The 27258-nt window shown below is 43.5% G+C and overlaps 2 protein-coding genes across 2 annotated transcripts; one reads left to right on the top strand and one right to left on the bottom strand.

Annotated features, from left to right (window-relative positions):
* Positions 1-848: 848 nt before the first annotated feature.
* Positions 849-22551, bottom strand: nudcd1 (NudC domain containing 1). Its single transcript, XM_076139420.1, has 10 exons — positions 22369-22551; positions 21692-21846; positions 20050-20235; positions 17895-18078; positions 16535-16756; positions 12623-12830; positions 10088-10232; positions 9444-9569; positions 2730-2889; positions 849-1215 (listed from the first exon to the last, which is right to left on the bottom strand). Exons 1-10 carry the CDS (start codon positions 22481-22483, stop codon positions 926-928), a joined length of 1791 nt encoding a protein of 596 aa, XP_075995535.1. The 5' UTR covers positions 22484-22551; the 3' UTR covers positions 849-925.
* A 219-nt stretch (positions 22552-22770) lies between these two features.
* LOC142989762 (transcription and mRNA export factor ENY2-2-like) lies at positions 22771-24562 on the top strand. Its single transcript, XM_076139434.1, has 5 exons — positions 22771-22846; positions 22945-23015; positions 23120-23190; positions 23691-23765; positions 24290-24562. Exons 2-5 carry the CDS (start codon positions 22948-22950, stop codon positions 24364-24366), a joined length of 291 nt encoding a protein of 96 aa, XP_075995549.1. The 5' UTR covers positions 22771-22846; positions 22945-22947; the 3' UTR covers positions 24367-24562.
* Positions 24563-27258: the final 2696 nt, after the last annotated feature.

Here is a 27258-nt window from a genome sequence, read left to right as displayed (position 1 = left end):
TTTAGTGTCAGCATAAAAATGTGAAAAATGAGCTTTACTTACTGCCTTGTTCAAAAGATCTTCTGTCCTTCTGAACCGATTTCACTGGCAGACACACAAGTTCATCTAGTTTTGTATTGAAACGAGTGTTGTGGTTTTGAATGTGTGTGTGTCATGCTCCGAATGCAATGACTGAAACCTAAATAAACATTGATGCAGTTCCATCTTCATTAAAATCCCAGCCGACCTCAGATACACAGGTTAGAGTGAATTACAACTGTGAATGAGTTTTTAGGATTCAAGGATTCCAACAAATCCGCCCAAGACTGAGACTAATGTGTCAGGAGCCTGTGTGGACGTGCTCATGCCAGTTATGGAAATTATGATTAAAATCCCTTTTTGCGTACTTCCACAGTGATGACAGTAAAGTAGGCCGAGCAGAAGGATTCCCTCAGTGGTGTCTTCCCACGGACCATCTGACCAAACACGCAACAACACGCAACTACACAACACAACACAACCAGTCAACAGTCAGCAACAACAATTCATGTGGAATTCATAAATGCATGTGGATTGGAATTTAGGTGAATGTTGTGTTTATTAGTTGTTCACTATTAGTTGTGATAGTGAAATGCTGCACAGTGACATTTATCCAGATGAAATATGAAGTCTGTAGGAATGTTTTTATTTGAGTATGGACATTTATGGACATTTTCCTGCTGAACATTTATTACCGTCCGTCTGAGTTCCATCACTTCTTATCTTACACATGAGTTTGAAAACATGCAGAACTTCCAAAAAGCACAATTGAAACATTGTCAAGACTGATGTGGGAGAAAATGACACAGAGAGGTTTTTGTCATTTCTCAGTCATAATAGATCTTCATTTGTGAACGCTCACACTCTCAGAGCGTAATCAGATGAAAATCTGAAACCAGCCCCAAATCTAATTATTATTGACCTTTAGAACAAAGAGCTTACTGGAGGTCAGGATGAATAATCTCTCATTGGTCGCTCGGAAGCCCAGGATTGGTTTGCTGGAGTCCAGGCTGGCCACCTGTTGCTTGGCAACGTGTCCTACCTGAAAGCCCCGTTTCCTGTTGACAAGGACGGTCTCGATGGGCGCTGGCTGTCGGTATATCAGCGCCCGACGTAGACACTCGCCCAGCGCCGCGTAGGAGAAGTTTGGAGCGCACGTGGAAAACTTCTTCTCCCGTTTGGAGGCTTGAACATAACCTGCAGGTGGAACAAGAGCAGAATCAGAGACAGACTGACACACGGAACAACAACCCTGTGATGTGATGAGCTTCAGGTTAACATTGACTGTAAATCTGCAAGGGGTTAACTTTTCAAACTTTGGTAGAACTCTGACATCAGTAAGGTGCAGAGAGTTTAAAGAGGAGCTGTGCTGAGGTCGCTTCATACCAGAGGACAGGCAGGAGATTTTGAGCTTCACTGGACAGAATTATTGCTTTTTTTTGTTGTTTGCAAAATCTGTCTGTGTTCTGATATTTCCCAGCAGTACACACACACCTGACAGCAGTACATGTAGAGTCCTGAGCTCTCCACTGCATCTCAGGTCCTATTAAGGCTAAGTTGTTAAGGCTCAGTTCTCTAATTCGTCCGCTTCGTACCCACGTACACACACTCACCCTAAAGTGCATTCTTGGCAAGCAGGATTCTGATGCTCAGCTATGTTTTGCACACAATTTCCTCTATGTCGCAGTTTAATAATGTCTGTAAACACGAGCATCTGCATCTCAAATTGGATGATGTATCGCATCCTTAATTGGACAGAATGGCAAAACTCCACTGTGTAAAAAAGACAAATGAGGATGTCAGACCTGTCACACCGCTGAAATTGGAATGAAACTTTTTCTGGAAGCCATTGTCGAGGGGGGACACAGAGACAGATGGACAGGGGTGCATTCTAACACTCGCACAGAAATCGATCTGCTCTGCTATCTCTAAGATTTCTTATTCTCCTATTTCTGCAGTGAGGAGCTGGGAGGCTTCCCAGAGGATGGAAGAGCAAGGAAACTTCAGTCTTTTATCAGACACACACAACCCTTCGCTGGTCCTCGGGGCTGCACGGTGCTGAATGTGTGGACAGCTGTCAGAGCGTTCCTATCAGGGTTTACAGTAATGATCCTGGAGTAATACTTCACATTCTTTACTGCGATGACGGAATAAGAAACGACACTGGCTGGGCTGCAGGCACTCATGCTGCTGCGCCGCTGTCATCAACAAGTGACTTCTCTGTCAGACTGAATCTCTCACTTTCTCTGTCCTCGCCTTGAATCATTGTGTCTTTCCCTCACACCTCCTATCTCAGGGACTAAGATGGCAGGGAAAGACACAAGTGAGAGAAATGAGGGCAGAGTTGAGATTGTAGGCAGTGAGTAGCATTAATGCTAACGACCGTGTCACTAACTGCAGTCTCATTGATCCTGTGTGAAACCTTCTGTCATCTATTTACTGAAACACCGGAGGCACAGCAGCTGTCTGACAGCCGATGTAAACAAAAGTTAATAGCTGTACGAATTAATGATTCAAGGTACATTTGGCGACTGTCATGATTCATCAGAACTGACGGTTCACACACACACACACACACGCTTCCACTGAGTAAGCTGTTTACATGGCACAGCTGTGACTGATATCAGGTTGTTTCACATATCTTAATGTGACGCTGTTTGTTGTGTTGTATCTGTAAGGCCGCTGACGGAGGCGTCTTCTGCAGCTCTTACCCAGGGCGTTGAAGGTGGCGATGTGCTCCCACATGTTGCCGGCGTTGTCTGGCCGAGGCTGCCACAGTAGGGCGTCGACGTCGTGTCTGAGGCAGAAGCAAGGCATGTCTGAAGGGTCGACGTCGACTGTGAAGAGGTACTGGTGGCTCCCGAGGTTCACCTGGAGAGAGACAGGCAGAGGGGGGAGAGGCATTAGAGAGCTCAGAGAAGGAAATGCTTGGGCAATTCCCCTTTCTGTAATCCCTCAATCTCTCCTGCTGATCTCAAACAAGACCTTTGTATCATTGCTGGTGGATTACTATAATTCCATGTAGTCACAGCTAAGCCAGAAAGCTCTTCACCTGATACTACAGTTAGAGAGCCTTGTAGTGCAGAGACAGACATGGCTTACTTTGCTGCCTTCCCACCTTGAGAGTGAAAGGGAACGCCACTGATCTAGAGGACGAATGGCAAAACCAGAAGAAACCGCAAACTCCAGTATAAAGTTTGAATCCAGAGGTGAAACTGCAAAGCTTTCTGACTGAATTTCTCCCTTTGCAGGCCTTTTGTAAGCACCGAGCCGACCTTGTCCCCGTGATCTCTTCCTACTGGACGTGATTTCCCCTTTGCACAACCTCCAGTGTGCCAAACAAGTACAAAGAAGAACATTGTTTCATTCATCAGGTTGATTGCCTTCTGACGGTGTGTGTGTACAACATCCAACAACACCCTCAAAATCAATCGCCTGTGAACATCAAGCCAAGGATGTGTGTGTGCAATTTCCCAGAAAGCTTCTTTCCCCGCACGCATTACACACAGAGATTAACACCGGTGTGTGTGCCACATTTCCATCAGCGTCACCGCATAGGAGTTTAAAGCCAGCGTAGAAATCTATGCATCCGCAACACAACGGCCTCATACTAATGAATGTGTGTGACGTGTGAGTCGCTGCTATTCCAGTCTGACTCCATTTGTTTGTGGGACTGCTGAGTGTTCACACCAAATGTCAGCCTCGCTCCCAGTAAACCCACATCCTGCGAGTTCCAGCGCCTCGCATGTTTCACTGTCCTCCCTGTCACCACACACACACACTTGACAGGCATTGAAATGCAGCAGAGAGCCCAATATGTGCTGGTTAATGCCTTAGCACGATGACAGGCCTTTTAGCCAGCAGGCACTCCTCCACTCAAAAACTCATTTTCAAGCCAATTGTGTTTTTACTTCAAGCACAAAGACGACATTCACTTACGCTTTAGTGTATCTTGTGTGTGTGTGTGTGTGTGTGTGTGTGTGTGTGTGTGTGTGTGTGTGTGTGTGTGTGTGTGTGTGTGGTGACTAACAATGAAGCTCACATAAGATGATACAGAAAAATAATGAGGACACTTCAGGAGCAGGAATATTCAATCATGGCACAAGGACAGCAGAGCTCTGTTTGCAATCAAAGCCTACATATAGAAAAGTGTTTCAATGATTAATTATTCTATTCTGCATTTAAATGTGCAGATGAATGAAATTACAACCTGCATAATGCCACACACATGCTTACACATGCTCTTGACTTCAGAGACTCCAGATCAACATGCGAGCACCTTGGTCCAGGGGTACAAAGGAAGGAAAGAAAGGTGCGAGTCTGCACTTTCATTGCTTGGTGCTTTAAGACTCAGACGTTTTAGGTCATTTGTAATTAACAGAGAGCAGTTATCAGTTTTATGCTCTCATCATATTTCTGAATGAAGCTACATAACACATAACATAACCTTTAACTTGGCAGAGACGCTGCATTATGGACGGCTGAAATGATTTGAGTGAACTTTCACTGTCAAATTCCTAACGCAGCTATTGGAATGTCTTGAGATTTGCTTTTATCAGAGTGAACACACACACACACACACACAGTCACAAGTCCAAATGAGACTCAAGACTGTACCATGATGGGAAACTTCAGATCCCTCCATGTTCCTCTTCTACCTGTGCTGTGTTTGAACTGGAGTGACCGGATGAGTAAAGGAAGCCTTGGATACTTCAGTCAAGACCTAAAACACAAGCACATGATGTCTTATAAGAAGAGCCAGAACATCTCAAGAAGCTCATTTACTCCAGGTTTGGAAGCTGTCGGCACACGTGGAGGAGATTATGGAATCAGATCAAAACAAATCTCATCTTTGCACTCAAAATACCGGGCATATTGAGATCCTCACTGCGGCTGGTTGACTACATTTCCATGCTCCCAGGCTGTACCACAGTGTTCTTAGAAGCACATCAACATGCACATCTTTAATAAGAGCATGTGGTTCTATGGTCCCGTCCCAGCATGAATGCATTACTCTCATCAACACACTGCTCTATACGTGCTGGGTGTGTATGCAGCCTCAGGCTCAAATCATTATTTTATTCTATATTTCATATTATTACGCCTCCAGCAGAGTGTGTGGGGGTGAACAGAGGCACCGATCCCATCTCTGCACTGCACTGCACACTTCAACACTGCAGTATATTCAGAAGGTAAGACGGGTAAATACGACCTCACCGTGTAGAATAAATGAGCCGATGTTAAATCAGTGACATCCTGTGCTCCCTGCACACGCTGTGCTGCTGTGCATAAGATGCTGTCTGATTATCTGAGAGAAGATCTATAGAAAAGAGTTGAAAAAGTCTCTATTTCAACTGGAATACATAGATAAGAAGAAAATATACATGTAAGAAATCTGGCAACTTGTAAGGTCGCTGTCATCTCACTGCAAAGGAATCACATCCTGGATATCTTCTTCTAATATCACAATGATGGCAGATATCATACATGTATGTGAATTACATTTCCTAAAAAGATCAAATTAGCTTCTAAACTCTACACTGGAAGGATCCTCTGTTGATTTATTAATTCTTTCCAAGGTAAGACTCATTCAAAGTCTAACCCTCAGCACTCCATTCCTCTGACAAGGACGTTTCTCTCCCTACACCTGGGTGTGCAAAAGGAAAATCACTTCCTGTTATTCAGTGAGTATGTGAGACTTCTGTCATTATTTTATAACACACACACACAACAGCACGTTCTGTAGCAAGGGCAATGTGAACAATAATCTCCAAACAGCTACAAATCTAAGAAGATAAGCAGAAGAAAAGGTTCTATTCCCTTTTAGTTCCTTCACAAAGCCTATATTGAACAAAGAGGATTACACATTCAGCAGCAGAACAAAGTACCATATCATCCAGTTTGATCTAGAATCTAAATTCCCACTAATTCCCGTTACCTGCCACGATGCAAAGCGTTATTGTAAACACTGATAAATAACGTGACGGCTGAGCTCAGGCCTCAGATCCAATCAGAGGCTGTGGATGACCTGAGCACACACACTAACTCTTATCAAGTCTCTGCCAGAACACAACTATTCCACTGAATAGTTTAAGACATTAGAAATATATGTAATCCTACCGCACTTTGTGATAATACATCATTTGCTCCACACGGTGTTTCCCCTGTATAATGTAGTTAAATTAGGTTCACACACTGTATTAGGGTGATGAACACACACATATTAGGGGGAGTTAAAATGATGTTGTGTAATGAAATCAATTTGGGAGAGCTTTACTATAAAGAACACAAAGAAAGTGAATTGCAGTCGATGTTGTCATTGAGTTGTCGCATTTGAAAGTATACTTGTTAAATGATGATGATTGACACCAGACTTATGTGCTCGGATTGGAATTGGATTGCTGAAGGACTAAAGCATGTGAGCACAGTGTGAAGTGTTTGCAGTCTGCATAGAGGCGTCCCCTGGCTGTCAGACTGAGCACTTATGGTGTTGCAGCGGTACACAGAGGCCAGATGTCTGCAATAACAGCTGAAATGCCAAATCTTTGTCTAACACCACGTCGTCACGGCGAGCTGTCATGTTCCTCTAAAGGCTGCTGCTTCCTTCTCCTTTTCAAAGCAAGGACAGATCTTTGTTTGTTTAGTTCCCCTCCCGTCTCTGGGGCTGAACCATTTCCTCTTTAAAAGAAGGTCTGCGGTTAGTTTGATAGTAAAGTCGGGGGTTTAATTGACATCTGACAGTACAGTCTGCTACCTCCTTCAGTCGGCACTTGAGAGAGTTTTGCAAATGTATCTGCCTCTGCACCAAATTGCTTCTTTTTACAATCATGTGATCCATTGCTCTTCCATGGGGATCGGTGCATTAGTTTGGAAGAAACTGTCAACACTTCCACCATCTTGTTCAGCACAAGGACTTTTGGATTAAGTAACAAACAAACAAACAAACAGATTCAGGGGAATAGAAAGGTAAGCTCCTCAGTGGATGAAACCACTGGAACCTCTTGTCACTGCAGAGGCAATGTGTGATAAATTACACTCTTCAGCTTTAAAGAGCCATCACACTCCAAAAGGTGTTTTCCCTCAGACGTTTGATCTACACCTCACACACGCTGATGTATGTGCAGAGCTTACGGCTACAAGTCAGTGTAGCTGTCATCGGCTGAAAGATGAAGACCGCTGGCTTCGTCCCTGAGCCGGTGATGTGCACACACAAGCACAATTTCACCATAACACAAATCATAGTTTACGCTCCATAGCGTCTTTTAAATCAAACTGGACAGTGATGTTGACGGGCAGGGCTCTATTTGCATGTTTATATAATGTATATGTCATTTTAAATGGATGTTTGCTCTATATGATGTGATCTATTATATACATGTGTGTTTAGGTTACAATTTGGTGATTTCAGTCAGTTTTCAATTTGAACTAGAACTAGAACCTGCGTCGGCAGGTGCCAAAATAAAAGGAGACACCGTAATGTTGAGCAGAAAAGCTTTTAAAAGAGCTCTGCATACATCCTGGAGGGCAGGCGAGGGGGAGGGGAGGGAGGAGGGAGTGATGAGGCGTGCGACAAATCAAATGAGGAAGAGGTCAGGAGAACAGAGGAGCGAGGCCTCTTGAATAAACCTATACACACATCCACACCTGCGCACACACACGTGCACTCTCAGAAGTTGCTGCATGCGGTGTAGATGATAAACATGCACATATAAATGTCTTGGAGGCAGGAGTACAGTCTCCCTCACTTAAGGACCGCAGGCGGCCCATCTGTGCTATTTACAAAGCAAATGGAGGGAAAACATTGCGGGGGCTTTTATTCCCATCAAGCCCTTCATCAGGCCTGGACACGGGCACTATACCTTACATTCACTGCTCATCATTAGCCTTTCATTACATAATAAAAGGCCTCGTCTCTGACTGCTGCAGGAGGTTCTACGCTCGGGAGCCGCAGAGAAGAGAAACTATTTAATCTACATGAACCGGCAGAAATAAAATAAAGGCTCAATTAAAAACAGCTGTGAGGCGCAGACATGAATAAATTGTCGGCCCGTATATCCCTCACTGAAGGGTCTGCACAGCTTTTCAACTAATAACAGATCTGAATGTCGAGCGAGAGAGAGAGAAGAAGAGAAGTGACTGTCAACAGAGTCGTTCACTTTGGGGGAAGGAAGCTAGGAAGAGTCTCCAGAGGAGAGCGACTCTCCTTCCCCTGAGTGTCGTTTCCCAGCCAGACAAACACTTCAAAGACCACGGAAATGGTGGAAAACACACAGCTGAGATTTCACAGTGTAACATTTCAGGATAAAGCCGTTCCTGCAGACCGCTGCTGTAAAGGCGAGGGAACAAAAACAGAGAGGCACCATTTTGTATTTGTCCTGCATAGCAGCCTGATAAACACACGAGCGTTCCTTCGCCTCTATCTCTACCTGGGAGAGTCGTCCCTCCTTTGTGTTTTCCAAAGCACAGAATGTCTAACACACACTAAAAGCTGCCCAGATAATGCCTGCATTATCTGCCTTTCAGAAGGTGATCATCCCTGAAAGCCATTTGAAAGCAATTAAAAATTACAGCTTGTGAGCTCTACAGTATTCTGGACATGTGTTCTTTGTTAATACCTGCTTTTGGTTGAAGTAAATAAACCTGCTGTGGGTATTTGTTGAGAAGTCAAAGCTCACTGTAGCCGACCCTGCCACCTTGGTAGATGGATTCTTTTGTGAGTCCGTGGTCAAAATGTTCTGCAAAGCGGCAACAATAAACCCCTTTGATTTGTAGAAGATTGAGTGATAGCATATCTGTGGAAATATGCCTCCTATATGTGCCTTTATCCTGTAGAAGCACAGAGTCCATCTGTGGCTCAGCTGTGTTGTGCACGACATCACAAAGATCTGGAAAACGCATTGAAGAGGAGGGAGAAAACACACAAAGCAAACCTCAGGCCATTTTGATGTCAGACAGACACTTTGGCTGTCGCCTACCTGAGTGTTTTTAATTATGATATCGTCTCTCTAACCAAAGGGCAAACCGTCAAGTAACAGGCTGGACCCAAGAGAATCCATCCTCTGAATACGTGTTTGTAAAAATAGATGCAGACTATAGACTGGATCATCTTCTTCATATGCAAGGCACGCAGAGGGGAGAAGGAAATGATGAAGGGGTGCCTGTTCTGTCGCCACGGAGCCTTTGTGGAGCCTCTTTGGTCAAGTGGCTTGTTAAAGGTTAAAAGGAGCACTGGCTTGCTCGCTGATGGTCGGGTGGAATAAGAAGGCGCTCTTATCGGAGCGTTGAACCATCGGGTATCCAGCCGAGCACTCGAGGGGAATGAGGGAAGGCAAGAGAGAACAGATTGGACTGAAAACATTACATCTTAAGGCTCAGGATTGAGGGCTTGAAATTGTTTACCAGTGAAAGAGAGATGTGTTACTCACCACCTGAGTGGGCTTCAGCGAGGCCCCGTCAAAGCGCGTGAGGCTGAAGCTGTCTTCAGGGAAACTGTCACAGTCCTCCAGCGCCAGAGAGTTACAAGAGGGCTTGTCTCTGTCAGGGTTACTATTCTGTGCATACAGCAGGAACAGGAGAGCAGGACAGATACTGGGGTTAGACTCATCGCTTTGCATGTATTAACATCTAAAAGACTGGCTTCACACAGAAGGGCCCAGACGGGACTAATGAAGGGTGAGAGCCAGACGCGAAGGGGCTAAACATTCAGCCAGACATGAAGCCTGGAGTGGGACTCGGGGGGCCAGAGTGTGACTATGTGTACAACATGGAGACAAGAGGGCCCTGAGCAACTGGAGTGAGAGGGAAACTCAGACAGGGAAGGGACATTGACAGATAAAAGAGTGGACTCTACTAAGATCTGTAGGGGGGACCACCCTGAGAGAGGAAACCCTGGATCCAAATAATGTGACTATATAATCATCAAAGTTAATGCAGACACATTTAAGACAAAATATAGCAGACAAACACTGCCAAATAAACAGAATGTAATGTTATGATTGTGATATATTCCCAGCATCAATCTTTTGTGCAGCTCATTTGCCAGGCAGTGCAGTGGTAGAGTCGGCCTCACCAGGTCTTCAGAGGTGAGGTGGGCCAGCCTCTCATGAATGAGGGCAGCCTGCTCGTCACTCATCATCTGCTCCCCTTTGGTGTTGCCAATCACGAGCTCCGGCCACACGGGGCCCACCTCGCACTTCTGCAGGGTCACCTCCAGACTGTAGAAACACACACACACCAAAATGTGAGCACAGCTTCCAGTCCCTCAGAGATAATTTGAGGTTGTGGAATATTTTCTGTATGCATCCCAGAACCTCCAGGATGGAAACGGTGCAATCAAAACATAAAACATCCAATCAGGAACAGTCCTGTCTGCTAAAATGCTGCTGATGAGGAATGTGAGAGGACAGCGAGTTACTCAGGCTGACTTTCTCTCTTTCTGGCCCACAGCAGACCTCTTAGTACTTGAGGCACAATACCAAGATTTGGAAAAAAAGAAAGAAATCTGTCTTTTCTCTGAGTGTTATACTCAAATTAAACCTATGTGTCTGCATGTTGTGTTGGAACTTGGAAAAATAAGTGCAATACAAGTTTTTGGTCAATATGACTGATTGTTACAATATCAAATGTTACTTGTATGTTGTGGCTCTGCGACTTATTATTGTCTAGTTAAAGCTGTTGTTGTAATTTTCCCTTTATACACAGCAGACCAATACAGTGGATCACAAAGGACCTGAGGGTGCAAACGGAATTTAATACATTAAACACCAAACAATTCATTATATGAGGAAGTCTCAGTAATGATGCTCATGATGGATGTCATTATGGATATATGGACATGTATGTTATCATCTCAGATTTGAGAGAAGGAGCTTAAGAGAGCATTTAGTCTTCAGTAAGGAGGTTATGATACACAAGTCTGCAGCTGTGTTTCCTCCAGTCCACTGTGAGCCACTGAGTATGATGGAATGGTACGACGACAAAAAGGCAGAATAATAAAAACATAAAATAATATGCAGCAAGACAAACAGGAAATATAATAAGACTTTCATTCAACATCAGATTGTTTTCTTGTATTTGTGATTTTAAACTAAACTATATTTTCCAGACCATTGTGATTGTGCTCCTATACTGTTGGCCTAAAATATGAAACACTGATGTGTAAAACACAACTGTTTAATGATCATGTTTGATAGAACCTCACTGAGAAAGCCTGTTCATGCGTTAATGTAAAATAAATTCAAAATTGCCAGATATATTATTAGTATATATATGATTAGTTTTCAACATTTCATACCAGATAAAAATCTTTTTTTTTTATGTTAGTGTTGGTATCAACAGGAAGTGCCTTTAGCTTCAGCCTTCTAAAGCCTGGATTGCTCATACTCTTATTATGCTCCTGGATGTTATACAAGCGGTGGCTATTTGAAAAAAAGAGAAAGACAAATGAAGGCCAAGCCTCTTCATTCAGACCATGATACAAGAAAGACAGCAATAATGTGCTGATAAGCAAACCCACATATTGAATCCTTCAATACCAAATATTGTATTGGTCTTGTCAGATGAGAAGAGGTTGATTTGAGAGGAAAAAGTATGAAAAGTGGGAAAAATTGTGAAGGAAACACTCATGTTACCATTTCAAACATGTTATTTTAAACCTAAAGCAGAAGAATTTAAGTGTCCTCTCTCTCTCCCTGTCTTCCTCTCTCTCCCTCTCTCGCTCTCTTCTCTCTCTCTCTTACATACAAGCAAAACACCATTGCCAAGGTTTGTCCGGAAACTAACAAAGCAACTATGTAACATGCTTTTAGCATGAATGGAGCCCTGAATGAGCCGTCTTTAAAGAGCAGGAAGCAGAAATTCAAAACTCATAAAAGACAGAGGAGAGAGGTCTTTCAGTGGGAATATGACTCAGCTCGTACTCACTACCTGCTTATTGGATGCTAAGATGACTAAGATACACAGAACCCTGATATGAGAGTACTTAGGCCATTTCCTCCAGAGCCGATACAATTTTAATTTTCCTCTTTACACCATCTCTCTTTATGGTGATTTAATGGACATAAGCTGAACCTTAATGTGTGTAGTTCTGCATAAACATGATACTTCTTTACAATACCTGCACCATTCTAATTTGCCAAAACTTGGGAATTGTCTAATTACGTAACAAAACATTTCCAAGTCATTATGATGAAGTGAAACTAATTTGACGGCACTCATCAACAGAGCAGCAGCATCTATCATAATCCCTGGGATGGCTCACAACTTCAGACTTTGTCAAATGCTAAACAACTTCCTTTTACTGAAATCCACAGTGCGATAAGCTGCATGCAATTTGTGTAAGACGTACGAGTGTGAGATGAGGTTGTCAAACAGTGACTGTGAGCAGAGAAGCCTGCAGATAGAAACTGTTCCTTTGTGGAGAGGGGACCTATAATTTGTGGCAGCCAGTTCACAGAGCTCATTTAGAGGCAATGTTCTATCTGGACAAGTGAAATACTGCTATCATGTACTGTGAGCTTTCCTGTGTCACTGCTGGGCTTCTGCAAATACTGTCTGCAATCACACGACTCCTAAATAACCGCAAAGCACCGGTCTGATTGCAAACCTTTTGTCATCTTTGATGATCCAGGCGCTGCTCTCCGGGTCTACGGCTGCGTACAGCTGGCCTTCCAGCAAGGGAGGGAAACCTTGAACTCCAATGCTGAGGTCGCTCGCCGTCAGTCTATACTGCACCTCCTCTTTAGTGAACCCCTTAGGCATGCGCACACACACCGTGATGTCCTCCACCGTCTGCAGCCAGAAATAAATGGGATCTGAATACAATCAGAAAAGAAATGTTAATGACATAAATGTACTTTAGTGTCCCAGCTGTTAGAGACCTCAATCAATGAATTATGCAGACATACATTCGTACATACATCATATAATGCGATGAATAGGAGGGATTTGTTCCTGAATATGCAGTCCCACAGCAGAAGGGAGGATATTAAAATAAATGCATTATCATAGAGTAATTAGAGTGATGGTTCAGTTAGGTTATAAAGATAATTCCCCTGCACAATCTGAACTTTAATGTCAAGATGTCAAGATTGACATTAAAAATGTCAAGACCCTCGGGTATCTGGCAGCTCGGTGGTTAAGACGCACGACACACATTTGTTCTGCCAATGTCCGTGTTTGAATTTGGCGAGGCACCTTTTGCTGCGTGACTCTATATGCCACGGCTCTAATAAATGTTTTAATGAAACCTTTGAGTCATTTGTTGACACTACAGACATATGAGTCACCCTCACTCCTCAGACCTCAGTCCTGAAGAGTGAGGGCCTCATGGTTATGCATATTCATGTACACAGTAGTGGCAGTGACTTGCATTCACACTCTCCATGGAAAATTCATTCAACAGCACCCGGGCTGCACATGAGACCACCCAGGCTCCTGTGGTTTCATCTGAAGGGAACCTTTGTTATATATTGGGGAGAATAGGAACGCAGTGGGCAATAATAAATCTGAACTCTGGGATTTATCACCTTTTTATGCACAAAGAGGGGATCCATGGTGATAAACGCTGACGCAGCCACATGTGATCCAGTGCTGGTAAACGACTCCAGCACAGCCGCAGAGTGGGGAGATGAGTTACAGACAGGATGACATGGACACGAACATTATAACCTTACCTCTGCTTCATTTAAGCACGGTGCAAATCAACCACCACAACTGCCTGAAATGTAATGAAGTCAGACTATATATTTTCTATTTCATTTACTAAAGTACATCTTAAAACCAGAGTCACAGAACGCTGACAGTGAACCTGCAGTCACATCATTGTTAGAGATCGTTTGTCATGTGAAGTTATGAAACCAATGACGAGACAAAAAGTGGTCAGAGTTGGAAGCGTCATGAAGTGGGTCTTGCTCCTGGCGATGCAGAGAACAAATGTACACACAGTCACACTTCCTGTCTGTGGATAGGCCTGTTGGAATATGTATGAACAGCAGGTCTCACATTTTCCTCAAGCGACAGTCCTGATGACACGGAATAAATGAGTTTCTGTACACGTTTGATTTTGATACCATTATGCTTGAGCTCCGAGTCAAGTCGGTGTTTTTCCTCTGTCTTGTTTGCAAATTGATGAACAGTTTTCCTTTTAAAAGCCCCTCTGAATCTATCTGCAGACACACAAACTCAGATTGGCTGTGTCGTACGTGAAGATGCTTGAATTATTTATTTCTGGGCTTCAACTTCTTCTGTGACTTTAACACAGTAACACATTCAAAGCAGAGCCGGTGTTTCCTTCTATTTAACCATGAGTCCCAAGCTGAGACGGAAATGGCTGGATTTTATTAACAAGCTGCATCTGAAGCCTGACACGATGCCAATTATTTACCCAGGGACTGAAACAGAGAGCACAAGTCAGAAAGTAAGTAGCCACAGTCTCAGAAGAAGCAATTCTCCCTGCAGCAAATGTCTTCGGGGACTTCAGAGAGCAGCTGCTCCTTGCTGCTTGCGACTGTTGATAGGTGGCTGATGGAATTGGGACGGTGTGTGTTTACGGAGCAGAGCCAGATAAGTGCTGCCACAACAATGGTCTGGTGTGGATATAATTTTGGTCATGATCATTTTCTGATGACTCTCTTTTGAGCTGGGCTGCAGACAAAAAACCTTTCACACTTTGAGCTCGACTGTCAGTCTAATGAGTCGCTGCCTGTCACAGCCACACCGCTCTGTCCCTGTCTGACTTTGACTTTCTTTTATCAACAACATGATTATTCTCTCTCAAACCCACTGACACCGTGCCCGTGGGGCTTATTATCAATTGCTCATCATCCGAGTCTGATTAGTAACTTGGAGCTTGCTGGACTCAAACACATTTGTTCATCTGAAGCACGACACAATCAAAACTGTTGGGAGAGGAAAGGGAAAGTGGAAACGGTCTTAAAACGTGTCTGGAGGGGGGAACGAGTGGGAATAAGCGAGCATGCGGTCGTGCTGATTGCCTTTGCTCTAATCTCCACATCAAATCATTACAGTTAAACGCTATTTAACTAAATATTTCCGATCCAGACTGGTGAGTGAAATAAATGTGGGATAAATAAACACAGATGAGACAGAAGGGAGAGATTACACCGAGCACAGTCATGTATACTGAACAGACTCACACACACTGCAGAGGGAGTGTGTAGGGAGAACGCTTAAGGACTGAAATGAGTTCTATTATGATTTTGTAAACCAAAAGACACGGCCCCTTATCCGACAGCCACATGAGGGACGGAGACGTTCATTATCACCTTTTGTTGTCGGCTGAATCAACAAGGAAACTAACGAGTGGGAGAGAGACGAGCGGCCCAAACTCTCATCTTCATTAGCCTTCTTCTTCCTCAATGTTTCTCTCTCTCCTTCTGTTTCTGTTTGTTTCCATTCTGCGCCCCCGGCCTCTCTTATTAGGCAAAACTGTCAGAGAAAAATATATCTTTCTCAACCGGCACAGCAAAGGTCGAGTTTCACAGCAAATGACTAACAGTGCTAATGACCCTATAGTCACACGTTGTCATATATACATGATATCTATGCCCCCTCTCCATTAGCGCAGCATCAGGGTCTCTCCGTCTCTCCTGCCCCTGTGGAACTTCCTCTCCTGTCACTTACACTCCTCTTTGAAGATGCCTCATCTCTTGACATGTAATCCCCCTCCTCTGCTCCACAGAGAGAAAGGCAGAGTACTGATAAAAGGATTGGGTAAAAGGCGGCCATTATGCTACTTCCTCATCAACAACAATCACACACACATACACACTTTGTCCACTCTGGGTCATCCTCAGCCTTTTGGAAATGAAGGTGTCTGCTTGTTTAAGCCTTAAAACTGTTTCATTTGGAAGTTTGGCCTCGTTCATCAATAAGTTGTAGAAAGTTCTGGTGACTCATGACAGTATCCCTCTAATAAGGTGAAGATGCTCAGCGGGTTGGTTGAACACATCGAGCACAATAAGGCCAATTTATCAAACAGCTTACAAATTTGTTTGTTTTTTCATTAATCATCAATTAGATCAAAATAATTTTGCTCAGACACCTCTATGTACGCCGACACACACACACACACACAGATCTGAGAGAGAACCTGTTCTGACTGAAGAGATTCTGCTGGCACCAGTCTGCTCTGGTGTTTCTATGGCTACAACCCAACTTGTCAGTCTGTGCCTCCAACCTGGAGCGCTTATGGGTAATGAGCAGAATTAGTGAAGGTTGCGTAGAACACAAGCAGCTGCAAGATGAATCATGGCAGGAAGAGCGGGAACAGTCTTATTAGAGAGATGACAAGGACTGACTGGTGGGGTGCTGTGCCGTCATTCAGGGACGACTGCAAAGGTGTCGCTCATGAAAGAGTCCAGATGATGAATGGACAGCATTTCAATCTGTCTGAACTGTTTTAAAGAGAAGCTCCCTCACGCAGACTGGGATGTTAGCATTTACAGAAGAAACCCTTAACCACATTTTAGCCATTTCCCTAGAGAGCCAGACCCACCTGTCTTCTCTACCTCCATGGGTTCTGCATCTGGCTCTGCATCGGGCTCTGCATTGGGCTCTGCTTTGGGCTGCTCCACCGGAACACCATCCATGTGTGTGAAGCGAAAGGGTTTCTCAGAGGCCACCATCAGCCCCTTACCCTGCGGCTCGATTGCTGCGTAGTGTGGCACTGATTCCCCCCTCAGGCTCCTCCTCTTCTTCACCTTGTACTTCTCCTGCCCTGAATATGGAACCAGAAGGACACATTGGTTATTATACAATCTAAGCAGTACATTACTCTTACTCAGGGAAAGCTCCACATGAATTTGACTTTTCTTTCCAACCACAAAAAGTGATTTCTGTGACTAGTTTCTCCCTTTTCCAGACTGAATCCCCAGTATAGTCTTTACTAAATGTCTTATATCATCTCATGTGTTTTCCTCTGGTGCGTCTCTTTCAAAGGGACGGACAAAACAAAGTAGATCCCTTTGATGTCATCGTCAAGAGGCAATCTGGCCAGCTGCTGGGCTCACACTCCAGTCTGCTCAGATCAGTAATAGACGCGGAGGTGATTTTAAAAGGTTATGGACACATTTTCAGGCTTAAACCTCCCATCAACACAATATCACACACACCTGCAGCAAACACTGGACCAATCCTCATCTCAGTGTCAGTGATCAGTTCTGGATCAAATGATTGATGATGATTGATTGGAGCGTCGGTGTTATATTATTGATTTGTTCTCATTTGCCAATACTACTCACATTTCCTTTTAATACTAATTTATGCGAGTATTGAAGGTTGCGTTGCATCGATGCTCATATTTCATGTCACGTTTAATTTGAGAGGAAATATTTCCCTTAGCAGATAAGGGAGTCGTGTCAAATTAGACTAAACCAGCAGCACTGATGGGCTTAAACAATATGCAGATTTGGTGTGAACACTGAGGCACTAAAGCAATAAGACAAGATGAAGCTGGAGCAAGCAGGTATCAAAGGTCTTCATCTATAGACCAACAGAATTAGGGAAGGCTGTTTCTGTCTCCTCAGTCTATGAGGCCTCATTAGTCAGGGTGTCTTTCTTTCCCAGCATGAGCCCAGAACTTTAATAAAAACTGTTGTTGCCAATGTTTGGAGCAGAATGCAGGAATCTCATGTGAGGCATAATAATCAAATTGAGTTCATGGCAGAGTATGACTAACCTCCTTAAATCCTTCTGTGCTCTGTTTGGCATGAATACTGCGATCCTTCAAATCCACACGAAGACAAAATGCTAAGACGGAAGTTTAAACTCTGATTCAGACCTAATTACTAATTCCACGCCTGTCTCATCTTACTACACGCCCAATTAGCTCCCTGACGCCGGGTCGCCGTGCTCACCGTGTCCTGCGGTGTTTGTAACCGTGAGCCACTCCAGGGAGACGGAGAATCCGCTTCCTGTTGATTCTGAGGTGCTTTTCTGGATGCGGAGGAGCAGCACTTCCACGGCGTGAACTCCAGCCTGGACATGTGAGACGCTGTGGAGGATGATGAAGGGCTCCCCGGTGTCTTCGCTGAACAGGGGCTACAAACACGGAAGCAACACATAAGTTAAATCATGATGAGGAGCACAGACTCTCAGGTTTCTCCGTCTGTGTGTCAATCCATCCATTCTCTACTTTGTTGTCTACTTTGGTGTCATTAGATCCCCTGTGAAAACAAATGACAACACTAATAGAACTTGAGTAAGGATCTGTTAAGAGTTACAAAACATTATGCCAGCTAGAGTAAGTGATGTTTTAATTAAGCCCCGATAAGTGAGACATATATGAGCCCAGCCTGTCAACTTTATGCTGTAACTTTAGAAAACAGGTTCTTGTGTTGATCCATCAATAAAATGAACCTGTAATGAAAGAATAAACGTATTTAGAAGTATCAGTACTGCTTCTAAATCAGTGTCTATACCTGAAAAAGACGATGTGATGCTTATTTCTTGTATCTTTTTTAAAAGGCCAGTAAAGTAAAAGTTCAAACAAGGCTTGACCAAAACCTTTTAGTATTGACATAAAGCTGTTAAAAGAGAAAAGATGAAAGTTGGAGACTTAAGAGCTCAAAGGTTCATGAGAAATTCTCCTCTTTGCGTTTGGATTTACATCAAGTGTGCATTTAGCCAGAGGATGAATGCGTTTGTAGCCAATCCCAATCTCAGGCCTGCTAATAGGACATGATGAAAAAAGCCTCATTCAATCAAAGACTTCATCCTTCACTGCTGCGGGCCAATTTCCAATGTCTGCCCACGCTGTTTAAAACCAAAAGTGGTTCTCAAGATTAAATCTGAGCAAGAATACTATTTGATAACTCGCTTCACATTTCCCTTCCTACAGTCACTAACACCCCCCCCCCCCCCCCCCCCCTCTGACAGGCATCAGTGCGGCTACACTATTGCATTTATTGCCATGTGTTAATCTTGCCAGGACAGTGTTTATGTGCTGTGTGTGTGTGTGTGTGTGTGTGTGTGTGTGTGTGTGTGTGTGTGTGTGTGTGTGTGTGTGTGTGTGTGTGTGTGTGTGTGTGTGTGTGTGTACAGCGTCTATGTTGTGTGAAAACATTCCTGCTGCACCGCTGAGCCCCAGACGAATTTCCCTAAGGGGACGGTGAATTACAACTTGATCTTGTCCTTGAAGCTCTTGACATTGCCAAGTGCCATGGAAGAGGGTATCAGCGCCTTCATTCAATCTTACACAGTTGTTAGCGACGCTGGTGTGACGGATGTGACGCCGGTCCTGAGCAGCCGTTTACCAGAACATGCATCTGCTGGTAATAGTTTGTGTTTGGATCGTAAATCCCACTCCTCCCACTCCTCCCACTCCTCCCACTAAGGAGCATGTCTCCATGCAGATCGATGAAATGTTCTAGTCAAACACGCAAACAACATGTTAAGAACTTGAGTAAATGACTTCTGGCCTGCAGATTGTGTTAGTAGTATTCTGTTGCCTGGGCTCATCATTACTATCTGGACTCCTATGAGAATGAAACTCTGCCTGATCCAGTTTGGTACCTTTTAATCTTAATTAAAGCTTTCTTCCTTTCTGTATAACACAATAAATGTTGTTATGGCAGCAGGGAAAGCTATTTTCAACTCAACTCTAACATGCCAACTATTGTGAATAAGCCATGAATCATATCAGATATCATTCAGACAGGATAAAGGAATGTGCCAGTCAATGTTCCATGTCTGTTTACTTCACTTGAGTCAACTGTGACAGTGTAACGGCTGTTTGTGTCTGCGGGAGCAAACGTTCCCTCATGGAGAGAGGAGCGCTGGAGGCCTCAGGGTGACAGCAAAGTTCAATCAGTGTTGTTGCACTTCCAGCCATTTGCCAATAGAGGTCAATAAGAGGTCACAGATTCATTAGTGCCCTTTTACCTTCACTCTGCTAGAGATTAACAGGTACTCTAGAGTCTGTGTGACTCTGTAATTTGGAGGAATCGTACATGAGTGTCTGAAAATGCCATTGCACTTAATGGAAGCCGAAAACCCGGCTGTCATTCTTACCTCCCACTTCACACAAGCGCCTTCTCCCCTCTTTCCGGTGCGGAGGAGGAAGAGTTTGCCAGCGCCGTCAGAGAGCGCAGCCCAGGTTGCGGAGGTGAGGCTGAGGGAGGCACAGAGACGATCTTCACACTGGCTGGAGTCGGTGCTTAGGCGGAAGACCTCCCTCGGCTTCCCCAGGGCAGTGTCCTGGATTCATGACATCACAGAGACGTCATTCAGCACGCCGTTCAGAAGGCACACAAGAAGGATGACAGCTGTTAGACATGTTTGAGTCATGCTTATATGGGGGAGAGAGGAAGCTGGTTGTGTGGTGATGGAGAGAAGCATGGGAACGGCACACAGAGGTCGTCACTGCACCACTAAACTGACACTAATAATGATAAAAAATGTAAACTGGACATCAACGTTTAACCTTTATGAACTCTCTTACAGAAAGGGAAAATCTTGTTGCTTTGGTATTGAAGTAGCCACTCTAATCCAGATATGAAAACACTGTAAAAACACAATCTGTATCCTGTTCTGACTGTGAGGCAGCCACAGGAAGATCACTTCAATCAGTAAACCAACCAGGGTAAAGTTATCCAAGCTCACATGGGCGCCCATGTGATTGTTTTGCATGTGATTCACAACTCTCACAAATTATTAGTAGTAGAGAGATATGCCATAAACATAAGCCTCAATTACTCATCGCATGAAGGAACAGTGTTTTAAAAGGTCTGGGCAGCATCTGTCCTGTTGTTGCCATGGTGCGTGACACGGTGTATTATAGCAGAGTCTAATGTATGAAGCACCTTTGCAATCATTTTCTCCAGCACCCGCACTGTTAAAGCCTCGAACAGAGCGTGACCCGGCAACGTACAATACACCCAGAGCCGCTGCTGTACAAACGTACATAAAAGAGTTGCCAAGGACGACAATTATGATCTGATGATTGTAATTACAAGTTGAGTAAGACATTTCCATAAATATTAATTTAATGGCGCTGCTGAAAAGCCAGAAACGCTGCCTCTTAGGCTTAAAGACTAAAGTCATTACCACTCAAGATGGTTTAAACACCAGCGTAGAGAAATTACATCTAATCACAGCCGACGCTTTGTGTGTGTGTTTGAGACATAAAAGAAGTCTGGGATGAAAAGGTCACTCTGCCAACTCGGCGGCTCGTTTCAGTATCTCAAAGGAGCATCGGTTACCTCATTACTCTGTGATTAACCAGACACACTTCAGAAAAAAAATGTCATCTTTTCAGATAAAGATTGAACAGAATTATACGCTGAACAAACTGAAAGAATAATTGTCACTTCCTAATATTCATACTCTCTCACAATCTGACATTCTTAACGTCTTAAATAGGAGAGAAGTTATGTAATGAGTCAGATAAACACAAGAGGAAGAGATTTTGTTTATGTTATATTTTGTATCACATGAAGATCATGAAGGAAATGCAATTTGGTGCTGCTGGCTCCGTTACCACAGGATTTGTTAAGTGTTTGCTCGCCCCCTACTGGCGTGTTGGCTGCACTACCAGTCTACCATCACATCAGCAGCTCATCACAGAGGCCGGACAGTGAGCATTAGGGGGAACTCAACGCCTCAATGTCTGCCAGAAACAATAACTCTGAAGAGGAAAGCACCGTGAGCTTACCAGTGTGATGGTGAGGCTGAGAACGCGTCCTTTACAGTCCACAAAGAAAACACTTTCTTCATACCAGGGGTCTAAGTGCAGGTAGTTGTACATGCCGAACGCACGGATATGCCCCAGTGTGTACTGAGTATCCTTCAGTCTCAGCTCCTCCACAGCTGCAGGGCAGAAGGAAAGGAGAGCAAGTTTAAGATAAGCAAGCGAATCACAGTCAACTTCACAGCAAGTATGTTAAAGTCAAAGGCTGTGATCTAAGTGGCTTCTTCTCTTCTTCTTCTGTGATGTCATGACTGCAGACTCACTGTCATCCACCTGTTGGCTGCATCTTCATTTACATGTTTTTGTAATGTAAAAGTGTGGAATTGTACAGTTTGTAATTCTCTGTGTGTAAAGCAATGTAGTTTGAAATGTTTAAACAGCAGCATTGTTATCATTGTGGCTGTCCCTCTGAAACTCTCTCATGGATGACTGAAGGACCGCGAACCTCACTTTGTGCAAGCCTGAGCTTTAAGGGAATGAAGGTCAACAACGGGTGCATTAACGAAGACGTGCATTAAACGTCTTCGCTTGTAGCTGAAGTTTTCTCTCTGTAGTGATTCATGTGACATCACAGCTGCAAGACATGTGCTAGCATGTAGCCATCTAGCTAATTGGCTAGAATACTGTTTATTTATTCTCACCAGCATCCAGCTCTACGTCGTAAGTCGGAATGGTGTCCAGAGACAACCTGTAAGAATCAAAGTTGGGGTCCAGTAGCTCTCTGTTGACCTTAAGGGAATAATTAGGCGCAGCCATGACGAGTTTATTCACAACTTTTGCACTGTAGAGCGGCAGAAGAAGCACCGAGTGACGCTTCCTGTTTGTGTCACACGGAACCATTAGAGAACGCACACGAGCAACCGCGAGGCTCCTGGGAAATGAAGTTCCTCACTCACCACAAAGCGTTTCATTACCACAAAATAAACGTTCGTATTCCGTCTTCACACAAATATACGCACAGTAGACCAAATGTAATAGCGTTTCAGATTTTATAGATATTGTTTGGTCGGTTGGTTGGGTATTATCAGTCGCGGAACCCTTTAGCTAAGGGATTGATTTTTCGACGGTACTTCAACAGGGTAGGACCGAGCGTTCCACAGCTGATACATCCCGACAAAGGTAACGCCTGTCTGATAACCAGCATAACAAAAACCATTTCTAATGAAATCTATGCTTTAAGGCGTCACAGTTAGTGTTTATATTCTTGTGCCCGACAGATCATGAGTAAGGATTCACAAATGAGGGCTGCAATAAACCAGAAGCTGATAGAAATGGGAGAACGGGAGCGGTAAGAGCGCTTTGATCTGCCGCCATGAATGAAGGGTTTCATTAATTACAGACAGAGTTCAGAGGTCAGAGTTCAGCTCATCTGATGTGTCTCTGTGGCTGCAGGTTGAAGGAGCTGCTCAGGGCCAAGCTGGTGGAGTGCGGCTGGAAGGACCAGCTGAAGGCGCAATGCAAAGGTAAGGTTTGCGTGTGTGTGCGGGGGGCGGGGGGAATCGTGTGTGTGTGTGTGTGTGTGTGTGTGTTGTGTTATTGTGATATTGTGTGTGTGTGTGTGTGTGTGTGTGTGATATTGTGTGGGGGGGGGTTAGTGTGTGTGTGTGTGTGTGTGTGTGTGTGTGTTATTGTGATAGTGTGTGTGTTATTGTGATAGTGTGTGTGGGAGGCAGTGGCTCAGTGGGTAGTGCTTCCGCTTGGGAACCGGAGTGTCGCCGGTTCAAGCCCCTGCCGAGGTGCCCCTGAGCAAGGCACCAAACCCTCAATTGCTCCCCCCTCTGCGAAGGGTGGTAATGTAATATGTAATGTAAGTCGCTTTGGATAAAAGCGTCTGCCAAATGATCGTAATGTAATGTAATGTAATGTGTGTTATTGAGATATTGTGTGTGTTATTGTGATAGTGTGTGTGCGTGTGTGTGTGTTTCCCATGAGTCTGAGTGTCTCAAGTTATTCTTGTGTTCAGATGTGATCAGAGAAAAGGGCCTGGAGCATGTAACCGTGGAGGATCTCGTCACAGAAGTCACGCCAAAAGGCAGAGGTATAACACACCCGCGCACACACACACCCACTCCAGCATTACTGGGAGGAGACAAAGTAAAATACAAGTTATCTACCTCATAAAACATAGAAATTGTGTCTTCATTCTTTATTTCCCCTCTGGGATCAAAATAAATCACCTTTACCTTTATTCCAAAATCTTTATAATACATTCAGTATGTATTTAGTATTTTCTACTCTAACTGTTGTTTCATCCAATCCATCTCTTCTCAATCCCTTCTTATTTAGTTCACCTGTTCATGTTCCACCTTTATCTTGTATTTACACTTCCTGTCCTCTTTGCTTATCTGGTTTATAGTTCAGCTCTCATCCACATCCTGCCTCCATACATATGTTAGTTACTTTAAAAAGCCTCAATTGGCCGTGTTTGATTATGAATCTGGATCTCAGGTATCTGTCACTCACCAGTAAGAGCCACTCTCCACACACAGTAACAATTTGACTTTTCTCACATTATGTTTAACTTGATCAACCCATCCCTTTGTGTCTCCCCTCCCTTTGCAGCTCTCGTCCCAGACAGCGTGAAGAAAGAGCTCCTGCAGAGAATCCGAGCGTTTCTAGCTCAACATGCAACCTTGTGAATGAGAAGATTCCCGTCTAGGCCCTTTTTTTTTACTCACTGTAGAGCCGCAATTAAATCCAATACTGATGTTTGTTCTCATTGTGAGCAATGCTGAAGTGTTATTTTTATTTTGTATTGTGTGTTTTCATATTGATTTCAGTTTATTTTGCAGCAATTTTGGAAAAATAAAGTCATGCCTATTTTTGGTCACTGAGCGTCTTTAGTTGTTTTTGTAATGATGACATGTCATGTGCCTTGACTCACAGGATGACAAACATTACTTTGGGTTGATTCTGATGTATAAATATAGGATTTTTTTCATTTTCCCTGTCTGAGCCACTAGTTCAGTCTACCAAATCAAATTCAATGGCATTCATTTTACTTTTTGATTCCTGGACGTAGATTGGCAGCAGATTGTTCCCGTCCCTGCCCGAGGCGATCGACTAGCAAGTTTAATTTAATTCAGTAATCCTACCAACACCAAACAAATAAATGAGGATGAAATGAAATCATTGCATCGTGTATGAGCTCATATTGCTGGAGTTATGCAATATGACCTTTCAGTAACCATGATGACTTTTTCCATTGCTAATGGGAACTTGACAGGAAACTTTCACAACAGCATATCTGCTGTTGTTTCCTTACTCAAATGATGTTTTTCAAGTCCTAAAAACGAACCCCCTAATGCTACTGATAATTATAGTGGTATTTTTGTGTTGTAAGTGTGTGTTGTGTGGCGTGAGAGCATGTGTATTTGTTTCCATAGAGCAGGTTTCTGGTTGTCGTGTGAAAGACGTTTGATGCCTGATTCTCTTTCACCAGCATACTAAGTGTCACCAAGCACAGCAGTGGTGACTTTCCCAGACGCGGTGACAGAGCAGGAATGTGGCGTTAATATCACAGAAAACAAACACAATGAAACTGTCTCTTCCAAACAAAGCACATCTCACAGGCTTTGATGTTTTTACTGTAATCACCAATCAGAAAGACAACATCTGTCACGCCATGCAGACACACCGCACGGAACTAAATGTGTTTTTTAAAAGAGCTGAGGCAAATATGGAAAATTTCACATCATGTTGAGCTTGAGACAATGAATACTTCAATTCATGACAAGATGGGAATCCAGTGCTTCTGGATTAAACCTCACATGAATGAGCCTGCAGCCAAAGTGATGTTTTGAGCTCTCGCCTCCTCCTTGGTCAGAAATCCACTGATATTAACATATGGAAGCTTGTTAGACCTCATTTAAAGTGCAAATGTTATTCATACCGTATTACATTATCTCATGTGAAAGCCGCGCTGGTTGCCTCTACATGGCTGCCTACTCATCTTTGAAAAACATAATCATTCAAATCTCAAATGTGTCATTTGAAGTTGATGGAATGACTGATGAAACAGAAGTTCACTTCCAGCTGTCATCTTTCTTTCATTGTGCATCTCATCATCTTGTCTTGTGAAACAACATTTTTAAGCTCTTGTGGAAAGACAGAATGACAGACAGATGTCACCATAAAATGCTTTAATTGAGTGTGTGTTTAGCTCTGCAGCTCTGGTGGGAATGTGACAAGGGGTCATGTTTCAAGTCTTTCCATGAATACTGAAGTTACAAGAGAATGTTTTATTCAATGATTGACTCAGTTACACAACAGAGATAATTTAGAAATATGGCAAAGGTGGATTTAAACTTCCTCCTGGATAAACTGGTTGTACACGGAGTATTATTATTGCTAGTATTACCATTTTCCAGATTATTTTATACGTACAAAAGGAAAGAAAAGAACGAAAACAATGAAGAGAGCAAGGATGTGTTATGTACACAGCGACAGCAACCAACCACAACCAGCAAAGATACGCTGAAATGACAAGACAATGTAACCATGGAGACACAAATCACGTCAGATCATCTCATAAAGGTGCAGTTCTTACAAGACAATAGCATTCACTTCCCTTTTAGAGGCATTTTTCGCTGTCGATCTGAAGAAAGGAGTCACGCACCTTCCTATTTCTTTCTTTTTTTTGACAGTGTAACTTTGCTTTCAGAAGTTAAAGAATTTGATACCGAAATCATTTTCAATTATTCTTACATTGTGTGGGCGTGTGTGTGGGTGGGTGTGTAGGCACACTGCATGCTCACCTTGGCCCACATCAAAACCCTCCCAAGATGCCAAACCATTAGTCTTTGACTTGGTAAGCTTAATTTACGGGGAAAATCCTTTGTGTTGAAATTATATGGTTGTGAAATTGCATAGCTACATTAAGTCAGCGCCCAGTTTACTCACCAAAGAGCAAAGAGTGTTTATCATCCTCCAGGTGAAGTACTTGCAGTTGAGCCCCAGGTAATTGGTCCATTACATTGTTGAGTGAGTACAATAAAAAGAGATTGGTCACCAAGAACACCAGCTAAGTACAACTCTCAAATAGACAAACACTGCTGTGTTACTGGATTACATTGTGTAGGGATGTTTAGAGTTTCAAAAATAATTGCAATTGCTTGTAAGATTCACAATGGTAACGGAACTTCATTGTATTGTAAAAATGTTGTTGTATCCACGTACAACACATAAAATCAACCTAGATAATACAGTGAGTGTTTTTCACAACAAACTCCAGAGTCAACAGGTTTCACTTCCTCACTGAGCAAATCTGGAAACATTACAAACCAATCTAAAAATCTATAAAGAGCTTCATTCCAGTTTAGTTAGTCAGGGCCCATGTGACAGGAAGAGAGATAATCTGAATCATTTCTGTCTGAACATGTGATGACCTCACATTTGGTTTTTGATGCAATTCCATTCTGCCATGAGTGGGATGGGTTTGTCTCACGAGTCACCGCCCAGGTTCAGGTGAGGGGCGGGCCGGGCCAAGTGACCTCTTAAAACTTTCCCGCACCTCCAACCTGCACACAGTC

This window comes from Genypterus blacodes, unplaced genomic scaffold, assembly GCF_046128005.1.
Source record: "Genypterus blacodes isolate CSIRO-AG114 ecotype Tasmania unplaced genomic scaffold, CSIRO-AGI_Gbla_v1 ptg000438l_1, whole genome shotgun sequence".
Taxonomy (NCBI): Eukaryota; Metazoa; Chordata; class Actinopteri; order Ophidiiformes; family Ophidiidae; genus Genypterus; species Genypterus blacodes.
The sequence above is the reverse complement of the archived record's forward strand: the minus strand, read 5'-3'. Positions and strand labels throughout refer to the sequence as shown.